Source organism: Prosopis cineraria, unplaced genomic scaffold, assembly GCF_029017545.1.
Source record: "Prosopis cineraria cultivar Desert tree isolate PC_DT_omini unplaced genomic scaffold, ASM2901754v1 PC12, whole genome shotgun sequence".
In the NCBI taxonomy this organism is placed as follows: Eukaryota; Viridiplantae; Streptophyta; class Magnoliopsida; order Fabales; family Fabaceae; genus Prosopis; species Prosopis cineraria.
Window position 1 is genome coordinate 41,826,052 of NW_026555343.1, and position 13,532 is coordinate 41,839,583.

At 31.8% G+C, this 13,532-nt stretch overlaps 1 protein-coding gene across 1 annotated transcript; it reads right to left on the reverse strand.

Moving 5' to 3' along the window:
* Positions 1 to 271: 271 nt before the first annotated feature.
* LOC129287769 (3-ketoacyl-CoA synthase 1-like) lies at positions 272 to 2,191 on the reverse strand. The gene is given in 3 exon segments (XM_054924001.1): positions 272 to 866; positions 869 to 1,969; positions 1,972 to 2,191. Coding segments are annotated over 3 exon segments (1,596 nt in total). The 5' UTR covers positions 2,018 to 2,191; the 3' UTR covers positions 272 to 417.
* Between the last annotated feature and the right edge of the window lie 11,341 nt (positions 2,192 to 13,532).

Consider the following 13,532-nt stretch of genomic DNA (forward strand, 5'->3'; position numbering starts at 1 on the left):
ACCAATAGTTAAATTGTGAACTAAGTCTGAAAAATTTGCAATTTTGCATTCCCCGTGCTCGCCAATTTCATGTCCTGGAATAAAGGCAGCATCACTTACCAACAACCCCCCCCCCACCAAAAAAAAAAAAAAAAAACTCCCGCGGGGTGAAAAATTAGAATTACATCAAATTCTGCCTTTAAAAAAGCACGCTGCTCCCCCCCCCCCAAAAAAAAAAAAAAACAACAACAACACACTATCATTTTTTCTAAGTTTTTCACGATTAATTCACTGATTATACTATCATCATATCAGTCTTAACTCTTAATAATGAAGTAATTAACAAATAATGATTATTTAAAAGTAAAAAGAAAAGAGCAGCAAACATTAACATCCACGTGAAGCTTTAGCACCAATAACATCATTCCACGTGGCAATTCAAGAAGCGGGGACTTTAACCGGATACTTATCCACCGAGTCGTCCCAGGGGTTTCCCCGCCAGTCTCCCACCTGAACGCCCCGTATTGCCCTCCACACGGCGCTGTTACACTTAAAACCAGACCCGAAAGCTATCTGCCAGACCCGGTCTCCGCTACCTACCCGACCCATGGCCTCCGTGTACGCCAGCTCGTACCAGAGTGAACTGCTCGACGTGTTCCCAAACCTGTGCAGCGTCATCCTCGACGGCTCCATGTGCCACTCGCTCAGTCGCAGATTCTTCTGCAACTCGTCCAGCACCGCCCTTCCTCCGGCGTGTATGCAGAAATGCTCGAACGCCGTTTTGAAATCTGGAATGTACGGTTTCACCTTCGTCTTCAGAAGCTTCCTCCTCATCAACGACACAAAGAACATGAACTGCTCCGAAAACGGAAGAACCACCGGCCCAGCGTTGTTATGTTTGTCTTCAAGGCGTCTCCCGCCACTGCCATTAGCTCTCTCGCTAAAGAAACACCCACCGTTCCTTTTTCGTCCTCTCTCTGGTACACGCAATTGAAGCTCTTGTCGTCGGATCCTTTATGGGTTCTCACCGTGTGGATTAGCTCGTACTTGGACCGGCAACGATCCGAGGATTTGTTGGAGAGGAGGATGGCGGCGCCGCCCATGCGGAAGATGCAATTGCAGAGGAGCATTGAACGGTCGTTTCCGAAGTACCAATTGAGGGTGATGTTCTCCGTGCTGACGACAATGGCGCAGGAATTCGGGTTCGCTTTTAAGAGATCTTTGGCTAAATCGATTGAGATCAGTCCGGCACTGCACCCCATCCCTCCCAGATTGTAGCTTTTGATATTAGTTCTGAGCTTGTAATGATTCACAATCATGGCGGAGAGAGACGGGGTTGGGTTGAACAAGCTGCAGTTCACTATCAGTATATCAATGTCTCTGGGTTGAACCCCTGTTTTCTCGAACAGAGCATCCAAAGATCCGAACATGACGGCCTCTGCCTCGGACCGGGCTTCCTTCATGTTCAAATTCGGCGGTCTGGCCGTAATCCCACTTGGCAAGTACGTCTCGTCACCTAAACCGGCCCTACTCGAGATTCGTCTCTGGAATTGAAGGGTGTCTTCTTCAAAGCCCCCGCTTTCCTCCGTCATCTTGAGGAAACCGTCCACTGATATTTTCCGGTCCTGAGAGGGTTTGTAGCAGGCGAAGTCGACGAGGTAGACCGGTCTGGACCGGGTGGCCCAGTAGAGGCCGAAGAGGAAGAGGAGAACGGCGGAGGCCACGAGCCTGGTGATGGCATCTAGGCTATCGAGCTGAACCGTGCGGGTGGACCAAAGCCGGGACAAGTCGGCGAGCTTGAGACCGGTGAGCTGGAGCGAAAGAGAGAGGAAGAGAGGTAGGATGAAGGCGAACTTGAGGACGGTGGCCGCGTTGCAAGAGTAGCCATAGCCCAACTTGACGTACTTGAGCTTGACGGACTGTAGGAAGTCCGGTAAGTGTCGCCGGATTTTGATGACGATGGAGGATGAATCCTTGAAGTCCATCTCAGCGTTAGTCTCTCGTTATCCATTTCTACGTTCCTGCCTGTGCTTCCCATTCTCTCTCTCTCTCGCTCTCTCTGCGTCTCGTTCTCTGCGGTTCTGTGCGCTGCGTAATGGAATGTGTCTGTGATGGTCTTTGAGATTGAACGTGCGTCTGTCTGTAGATTTTGATTGTCGAAGAGGCGTCCCTTCTTTTATAAAGCTGAGTTCCACTTTTTCACCCCCCCGGAAGGTACTAATTTTGAAATGAGTGTTGCACTTTGCTGGAAGCTGAACTACAATTGACCGCTGAAGTAAGATAATCCCTCTCATCTCATCTCATCTCATCTGCAAAACATATTTCAAAAGATATATTTAATTTTATTTATAAGTTATGGTATAATTTTTTAAGTAATACTCCCTCCATTTCTATTTATAAAAAAAGTATTAATTTTTATTTATTTTTTTATATAAATAAAATCACCTATTTTAATAAATATTTATTACACATTTTTTAAATCATCTCTTATAATTAACATTAATAAAAATAATTAATACATACTTATGTTAATTAATATAGGGTATTTTAGTTTAATTTTTTTATTTTCAAACATAATAATTATGATTAACTAACTTTCTTAAATTGTGTAATACAATTTTTTTTTTATATATAAAAACAGATGAAGCATTTAAAAGATATTTTTGAAATTAGGCTTCATGAAAGGAAAAAAATAACATGGCTTCACTTTTTAAATTTGTTAGACAAAAACATATTTGTAAATATTATATATATATTATATATTTTTTTTTGCATCAGTATCAATTAAAAATGATTTATAAAAAGTTTCATAAGAGCAAATGATATACGGCAATTAAAAAAATCGTCTTCTTTATAAATTTTAAATATTAATCTATTATCAAATATTGGGTTATAGTAAGTGATAATGATTGGTCCTATAAAACGTGAAATTATGATTACTATATTTTTATCGAAATACTATTGGAGGACAATTTATGAAAAAAGCATGCTATCTTTGTTTTATAGATTTTCTGTTCGCAGAAGACGTCCTTTATTCTACATTTAAATATTGGATTGGAAAATTCAATGATAAAAAATTAAAAATTGCGGTAATGGCATATTAGTTGATGGACGTAATAGAAGGGCTACACGCTAAAATAAGTTAGGCCACGTCATGGACTGAGGTATGGACCAAGGATACGAATGTATTAACCGCACAAGAAAGGTATTAATTACAACTGTTCATGAATATTGGGGAAAGTAGTTTCGGGAGAGATTTATAGCTCAACCACTTGTGGAAGCCAAAGGAAAAACATAATATAGAATTAAAAACCAAAATTTGCTCAACCAAAAAAAAAAAAACCAAATTTCGATTTCAGTTTTCACATTCCTAAGGGAAGAAAATGTACTAAGCTCCTGTTAAAAACTTACAGCTTGACCCACTTCAGATTCAACTTAATTTATTTATTAAATAGATTTAGATTAAGTGTAGGCCTTTGATTAGGCTTTTTTAATTAAATAGGTCAGACATATTTTCATAAAATATAACCTATAAGCCTAACAGTTCAGTTTATTTACATATATTATTATTACTATTATTATTTAGTTTATTGCATACACATAAGTTTTACCATTTTATTTTTAATCAATTTACTTTTTTTTTATTTTTAGTTATATTTTTAATTACTTCGGACTTATACATTAATTTTAATGCTGTATTATATTATAATTGATAATTCAAGTTATGTGTTCGTGGGGGGATTTTAATAGTTCTGAAACATAATTGAGACATTTAAAACTAATACGTAAGTTTATTTAAAAAATTTACTTTTAAGTAAGTTTTTAAATAAACTTTTAAGTCAAGCTAAATTTTAGACAGACTTAAATATGAGCCATGATAAAAAAAAAAGCCTTATAAAAATTTAGGTCGGGTTTAAATCTTTAACTCATGCTACACAATTTAAGACCTATTTGATCAAATCTAATAGCTGAAGGTTTTGAGAGAACATGACACAAGAAATGAAAGAAAGTGTGCAGCGGATTTACTTCTTAAAGAAAAAGCTTAATGAGACAGTACATGATACCATCAATTTCCATGCTCTGCCCACACGGCTGGGAAGCAGGAAGAATGATTCTTTAATTTTTTTTTTTCATTTTTTCTTTCTCCAAGGGAATACAAAAATATTTTTTCCAAATTATAATATAAGATATTTTTTATAAGTCTTACTTAGTTCAAAATATAAAATATTAAATTACTTTTATAATTATTTTTTAATTATATCCTTACTTTATTTATTATTTTTTTAAAAAATAATGCATTGAAATTTTAATTATCATTATTAAAATATTTATATATAATATTTAATGATGGTAAAATTAAAAAGATTTAAATTTTTTTAAAAATTAAGATTTCAACTAATCTCTTTTTAAAACTATAAATTAATTATCAATGTTTTATGTTTTAATTTAGGAGGAGTAAAACTAAAAGTGGTGGGGGTGCTTATGGGAAATACAAGAAAGGTGGCGGTGGGGATCCAATTAAAAAGAACAGTGTCGTGTTGTGGAGGCATATTGCATGCAAAGGAGAGGCCGTTAGTTGTTGGTGGCTGGCCATCAAAGAAACAATTAATGGTCCTTATATGCTGACCTGTCAAAACCTCGATCTCACCTTGACAGCACCCGCGGATTTAATTTAAGAAAAATATCAATCAAAAATCACTGAATTATATTTATATTAATTAATGATTAATATATTTTAAAATTTCATTACAATTCTTGATCATTTACTAATATTAATTTTTATGTAAAATGACTAAATTATTCCTAAAATATAAAATAATAAAAGGCACCCTTACTATCATTGAGACCCTGCCACCGGTGAGGTTGCTGAGGCCCCTATAGCAAACAGTTAGTTGTTAAAGATCCAGTGCTATTAACACTTTTTAAGGAAAAAAAAAATGATAAAAGTGGCTAAGGAGTGTTTAATCTTACAACCCTTTGATCACTTAAAAAGCTTGATAACTCATTTAATTATATATAGCAAAATATAATATATGTAGTAATTCAAGTTTCTAAATTACTTTCATATTATAATAGAATGGTGTGTTATTAATTTTAAAATGGTGCTTGTTTTTTTACTAATATTATTTTTTAATTTGACGTGATCAATTAAAAATTGAGAGTTTTAAAACTTCATACATTTTATTTGTTAATGTTTGAATGTATCATTGTTAATCATGGAATAGATATTGTTAAAATATAAATGAATATTGATTGATGAATAACTAAAACTTGTATAATTAAGCTAATTCTATTAGCTTTTTGTTAAAATACAAACAGAATGTTATTAATCTTAAAAAAAGTATTATTAAAACCTGAATAGATATTTTTTTTTATAAAGGAATAACACCTATAATTAAGTCCATCATATTTATTTTTCTAACTTGTTAAAGTTTGAATAAATTGTTATTAATTTCAAATTCATTGTTGTGAAGACCTAAATAGATACTTATTGATAAATGACTAACATTTGTACAATTATGTTCATCCTATTTATTTTTTTCTAACTTGTTAAATCATGAATGAATTGTTGTTAATTTTAATTTGTTGTTGTCAAAACCCAAATGGCTTGTTGTTTATACATTTGTTCCATTACACTTTTGTTTTTAATCATCAATAAGTATCTATTCGGGTTTACATAATAATGCATTTGTAATTAACAACAATTTTATTTGAGGCTTTAACAAATTAGAAAAATGGATAAGATAGACTTTATTGTTCAAATGATAGTTGCTCATCAACAAATATCCATTTAGATTTTAACAACAACTCTTTCAAAATTAAAGATAATTCATTCAAGTTTTTACAAAAAAATTGATAGGATGGGCTTAATTTATTAACAAGTATCCATTCGTGTTTTTGATGACAATAATTTTTGATTAACAACACTACCTTCAAACTTTAACAGGTAAAATGTATAAAGCTTTAAAGTTCCTCATTTGTAATTAATGATGTCAGATTAACAAGTAATATTAATAAAATAATAAGTGTCATTCTAAAATTAATAACACACTGTTATGTTATAAGATGAAAGTGGTTTAGAAAATTGAATTGCTACATTTTTTTTGGCCATGCATAAGTTTTTTAGGTAGCTAAGAGGATGTAGGATCAAACCTTTTTAGCCACCTTTAAAATTTTTAAAAAACCAAGTGTCACTGGCATCAAAACTGCAGCCATAGGCAACCTCGCTGGCGATAGGGGCTCCGGTGACCTTATTGGTAGCACTTGGTTGGATGGTGTAAATGATAGTGGGGGCTAACTTTTTTTTATTTTATATTTTAGGAGCAATTTAATTATTTTACTTAAAAATTAATATTAGTCAAGGAGTAAGGGATTGCAGTTAAATTTCAAAATCTATTAGTTCTTGACTGATACAAATATGCTACGGTGGTCCTTGATTGATATTTTTTCAAAATCTTTCTATAAATCAATCTCATCACAATATTAATTACCCACGAAACGAAACATCGATCAAGGGGATCTTTCCATTTCAATTTGATTCACGTTTGATTCATATCAGCGCCAGTCAAGACTCCAGGAGTTGGTTGTAATTATATATTGATGGAATCTTCATATTCTGACATTATTCAATAATTTCCTAATAAAATTTCATCGTCAGTTGCATAATTCTTAATGATCTTCCTATATTTCATGAATTATTGATGACTTCTTGTAGTATACTTTACCATCATTTAATTTGAAAATATACCCAAAGTATTTCGTCAGGCCAATATATCATGCCATCGGCCAAGGAGCAAGGACTGAGGACTAGGTTACCGGTTATTGAAAAAAAAAAAACCTCATTACAAAGGAATATTGCATTGAGGGATTTTCAAATTTTTTGACGTAGTATTAAATATTGGGTTAACTTGAATGAATTAGTGTAATAATTGATTCAATAAAATACTTTAATTTAATTATAGTTTTAACTATTAACCCTTTGAATTAGCTTGATTGATTTAATAACCTGTTTGATTTTTAATAATTTAGCTTGTGTTATATGTCAAATAATGCATATGGCAGCATATCTCGACAAAAATAATTAAAGATGAATTTGCTTTGTGCATCTGTGTGCAGTGTGTGTTTATTAGCTTGTATCATAAGAAATTCAAGATAGAAAAAAGTGAGAGAATATATAATTACGTAACACAATTCAATATTTTTCTTTAATTTAACCAAGCAGCATAGGTGGCCAATGGCAATACATAGTGTAATATAATAATCATAAGCAGATAGTCCAACATGGGCATGATGTATCACGGAAATTACAATCCTATGTTGACTTTTCTTTTAATAGTTGATCAGTTGGGTATGGCATGTGCAATTGTGTATTGATCACTCACCTAGATTTAGTTAGGTTGGTGGATAATGCAGGAAAAAATTTGGCCAACAAATTAAAGTGGCTAGAAGATTTGAAAATGTATAACTTTCTTTGGTCAAAAACATTTATGACTTAGCTAGTCTACACGGTTTTATTCCCTCCAAACCCATTCCTTGACAGCTCAAAACTTTTATGTACATATATAGTATTTAAGTACTTTATGTAGAATTACATCAATTCAGAATTCAGATTCAGCAATATAAGCAACTAATTAGGGATTTGCATGTATGTTAGGATATTTAAAATGTGAGAATATTTGACTGGATAAGAAAATTATCACATTCACGTGAAATAAAATTGAATTTAATAATTAATATATAATAAAGTGAAAAAAATCATAAAACTTCAATTTTAAGATGCATTGTCATCCATTTTCTCTTCTTATATTTTTGAGTTGTCGCTCCCTATTTCAAATAATATAAAATATGAGCAAATTATTGCTAGCTATCCCATGTGATTTCAATTGCTTGTTTTAATGTGAATTTCACCATAACTCTTCTTTTTTACAATAATGTTTTTCTGTGTGAAGAGAACTGCTTCATTTGTCTGCGCAGACACCGAAATATAAAAATAGAAACCGCCTCATTAACAAAGAGTAGTTCTACTATATATATATATAAAATTCATTAAGGGTATAAAATATATGTATGTGTGCAAGCAAGTGGTTTGGAGGTAGATGAATACAATTTATGGCCCTTCCGACTATTCTGCATCTCTCGCATTCATCCAATTCACTATGAATTGAGAATGAGACTCATATGCTGAAATATTTTGAAAACCGTTCAGTTCGTCTAGCTCACCGACCAAAATCAATTGATCTTCGGCTCTTGTATATATTATCATTAGTATCCGGTTGGCTATAATACTATTTTAATGTCATTTTGTGAACCGGTTTGTCTCTTGCCTTACTAATTAGATGAGGCTCGTTTTCCATGCTTTTTTGTCTTTTTCTGTAATCTGCATCCTAAAATCTGGGAACATCTATCTTTTAATCAGATTTAAGAAATTAAAAGAACTATATTCGTAAACTTCAAGTCTATTTATTTATGTAAATCTACTTAAAGTCTTAATCTTTATACGTTTTCTATTGAAAAAAGGGGTCTTCAATGGACTCTTTAATTAGAACTAGGTTTCAGCTATAGATCACTAGATTATTGTGATTTAATCAAGTTGAAATTTCTTAAACGCTGATATCTCTTCGTCCATCTAATATAAGATTAATTATTTCTTCTCCGTCCTATTATTTAACTTAATCAGTTTTCTTTTCATGAGTAAATACTGCAGAAAAGAAGGACGATAATCACAATGATGAAGTGGTGGACCAAGTTTGAGCGGTGGACGCCTACAGTGATAAATGCCCAACTTGATAGCCAATTTCTTGTGTTTTATCTATCATAAGTAGGAACAATATAATGTAGGTTTCGAATTACAATATTGACTTTAACATATATGGGGGTGTTCAAAACGTGTTTCCGCTTGTGTTGGAGATGGATGAGATTTTAATTTGTATTATATTATTATTAGTATTATTTTTTCTTATAACAAATATTCCAACCCCAATTATCTCGAAGTTAATTTCTTTGATCAAGTGACGAAAGGTTCGGTTAGCTCATGATAAAAATTATGTTGAAACAAGTCGGTATTACTTCCTCCACCCCCTTCAATTTTTTATGGTAATAAAAAAAATTTAATGAAATACGAGTTTTCATGGCAATTGTCTTAAGGCAAATAGCAGTTTAATTAGTTTGTTGTTCATATCAATCATTCAGATTTATTTTTTATAATTAATATATATATTTTTACATTTTCAGAATAGATAATATAAGAATAATGTACATTTTTTTACAATTACGTCAAGTGGATCAATTATTTATTACTTCCCTTTTTTGGGCCAAACGATTCTTATTCCCCTTAATTAGACTATCATATTCAAGTCTGTCTTATAAATTGGCAAAAAAAAAAAAAGTCTGTCTTATTAAAAAAATTGCTAATTGGAGAGATTTAATTCGATCCAAATTAACGAGACCTAGTATATCTCCTAAAAATTTATTGCTATGCGAAAAATTAATATCAACGTCAAGATTGTCGAGATAGAGATTATCTGTAAAGTTTTATTCTGTCAAGATTTGGGACATATTCTGTATCGGATTATTAGATATTACTAGGATATTTATTAATTATTATTAAGTTCATTTGTGTATTATAAGCCTTTCATATCAATAAAATACTATATTTTTTCAGTCTTTATTTTTCTCTCTCTTGACTTCTTTCATGATACCAAAAGTAAGTTTCACAACTTTTGATAGTTTGTTCATGTTGGAGCTTTATGTAATATCACCTATTCTAGCCACATTCTTAACCATTTTAATGAAACCTTGCTATGGTAATCAGAAATTCTTTTATTCAAAATAAGATCTCAAGTTTAAAATTAAAAACTAATAAATTTAAACCAACAAATCAAAATTAGGTATATAAAATGTACAGAAATATGAAATATCAATTACTTTTGAAAACATTGACATAAAAGGGGCAAAAACATCATTTTCCTGTATTAGGAGCCATTATGGTTGAGATGCAATGTACTGCAATTGGTTGCTCTTTAAGCCATGCATGTGCTGTGGCATATTGCACAGAATGTGTTAGTGATTTGCTATCATGTGATAGATTCAAGAACTAAGTTTCAACGCACTCTAAATCTCCGTTTGTTATCTGATTGAAGTGATCTAAATATCTATAAAAAGCTCATTTAAATAATTAACTAATAGCAAGATAGTTTCACTTCTAAATTTTTTTGTATAAGAGAGTTGGATACTCAAACAAACTCTAATAGCCTCCTACACTTTTCACAACAAAAGAGATGTCCAAAGCCTAACTAAAGGGCCACAAGCTCACAAACCAACTAGACCAAACTTAGAGGACTTATAATGACTTATGCAACACACCATAACACACAAATACACTCTACATCTCATTTTCAATTCTTAACACCATATTCATCAAAAAAAGCAAGGGGGAGGTAAGACAACATTTAAATCATCAATAGTCATTTACAATCATTCTAGTAAACCGACAACATACTTGCATAGATATTTTAGCTCTGAACAAATTATCAATTTATACAACTTAATTTAAGGCACAAAATACCTACAATCAATTCTAAATGCATGCAATGGCGCAAGTACCCAAAATAATCATTCTAGTTGGCATTATTAATATTAATTACACATAATGCAAAATAAAACAAGGCATTACTGTAAGATTGACAAATTATTAAGCCTTAGGAGCTTTTTCCTTGTTTGAACTAGAGTTAGTGCTTGAAAAATGTTGAGTACAGTGGTAAATGCAACCACTTAATAATTACAGTAGTTTATAACATGCTCAAGTAAGTTAAATAACAATAGGCATGTAAAGTGAAAAATTATGATAACCTTTGGTGTAAAAACAAAAATTCGATGCAATGCATGATCAAATAACTCCACCAAATCTCCATCATTGTTAACTAAATTCATAAGCTACACAATAAATAGGAGCTAAACCCATGTAACTAGGTTAGTCCAAACTCTCTAATGATTAGGGTTGATAAGCTAGGGCCCTGCACTCAATCTTGGACCAAGGATTCCCCCATCTTAAACATAGGGGTGCCATAAGACTATTATTAACTTTACTAGTTTAGGTTTAAGGGTAACCCCTATTACTACTTTTGCTAGGTGGGATTTAAGAGTAATGTAATATACCAAACACTAAAGCCTTGTAATGTTAGTATGATCCATGTCGACACAATTACTATTCCCTTTAGATGAACTCTTATTATCAATATGATCATGCCAAATTATCACAACATCATCACCATCATGCTCATATTCATCAACAATTATCAAATTCAAGAGCAAAAATCATTTTCAAAGTTCACATTTTAATTAATGCTCAAATCCCACATGGATATATTTAAAACTAAAACAACATACATACATTTTGATGTATCAAAATATAATTAAGGAACAAGCAATAACATGAAATAGATTCTCTCAGTTACCTCAAATCTTTGAGAGCTCAAAGGTTACCTCTAATTATTACTTACTTTCGAGTTGAATTCAAGCTCCCTGTGTTTCATAAGATTAGTCTACAATAATTATCCATTAGAAACAATCACTAGTAATCATAAAAAATCACCACTTCCAACCCCTAAATATCATACTTTAACAACCAAATTTCTAACCACAACTTCAATCTCATATACAATGAGTTTGTTAACTCTCATTAATTTTATTTAGCTTCATTAATTTAAATAATCACTAATATAATACTCAACAATCCAAAATCATCCTTTAGAGGTCTAGGATTTGTCCAAAATAGATGACTCTAGCTCAAAACCTTATAAAAGCCTTTAAGCTAAGTTTAGAATACTAAAACAACTCTTATTAATCCTAATAGGACTAATAAGTTTGAACTTATAGCCTTAAGATTTGAAATTATCATTCCTATAAAGAAAACTCATGCTTGAACACATGGAAGAGGAGAGGAATGAGAGGGAAAATGTTTATCTTGAGTGTAAAAGCATGAATCTCTTTAGAATAGTCCTAAATACATGCCCTAGCAAACCAACATCTCCTCTTATCACCCCCTCTATTTCAATTTTCCCTTTTCCTTCTATTTCATCTCATACACATTAGCTAATAAATCAAATTTTTTACCATCTGCCATGGCACATTGTGCCTCCACTATGACAGATGGCACAGAGAGTCAGCTTTATTTTGCACCTTTAATTTAAGCCTAGGTAACCCAAACCTCATGGACCTAATCTAAAGGTTGTGAATGAAATCAATAGACTCATTAGCCATTCCAAACTATCATCGAACTAATTATACTTATTTTTATTTAACTATCCCTGATTAATACACTTAGGAATTGAAATTCAGGATGTTATACTTTGTATAACAAAGCTTTAGCCCTCCCTCTTTATTTTCCTTTTGATATTTTGATGGTTTATTGGGATATTAAACCCAAAGATTGTGAATGAAATCAATAGACCCTTTAGCCATTCCAAACCATTATTAAACTAATTAGTATTCATTTTTATTTAATTATCTTGATTAATACACTTAACCTAGGAATTGAAATCTAAGATGTTACACATTGTATAGCAAAGCTCTAGCCCTCCTTCTTTATTTTGATTTTAGTTTTTTGATGGTTTATTTGGAGATTTCACCCATTGATTCATTTCTCTAAAAATTACTCCCAAGTTCCCACCCAATAATTCATTTCTTTAAGAATCACTTTCAAGTTTCGTGCCCATGGATTCATTCCTTTCAAGAATCACTTAAAGATTTTATTTAGAGTTAATTTATGATTCATGTATAAGATAATCATCCCAAGTTTATATCTACTTTTTTTCTTTTGAAAACCCTCTTTATTACACATTCTCAAATAAAGTGATACGAGTTGTTACAAACTCAAGAGCATCATGAGTTTGAAAGGGGAGTATTAAGATAGGAGATCATCTATTAAGTTTTATTCTATTGAGGTTTAGGAAATATTTTACATCTATTAGATATTATTATGATATTAATTAGTTATTATTAGGTTTGTAAGGTTGCCCTTATTATTTAATACTTAACCATAAACTCTAATGGTAATCTCAAGACTACGCCTAAAGGATTACCAACTCTTTAGAAAAATCATTATGACTTCAATAGTACTAAAAGTGATAGGAATAAGATTTCAAGCTTTTAAATTTTCAAACCACTACAACATAACTTCCATGAGCCAAAATCAAAGTAAAAACATGTATGAAAGCATGGGATACCAATTTATATTTAAAACAATTGCATTTAAGTGAAAAACAACATTTGAATACACAAACTAGAGGATGTATTGCAGTATATCACATACGTGCCACGGCTTCTCCTCTATGTGCCATATGCCTTGGTATATTGCATAGAGACAACACTAATGCTATAAGTTTGATAGCATTAGGGTAAACTTCTAACGAGCCTCATTCTTTGTCTGGTGTCCTATTTAGGTGATCCAGGTATTTATAGAAAAATCTTTTGGAGTTCTAGTTAATGGCACCAGTCTCATTCACAAATAATTTCTTAATTAAAAGTTGGACACCGATTTGCAAACTTACTTTTTT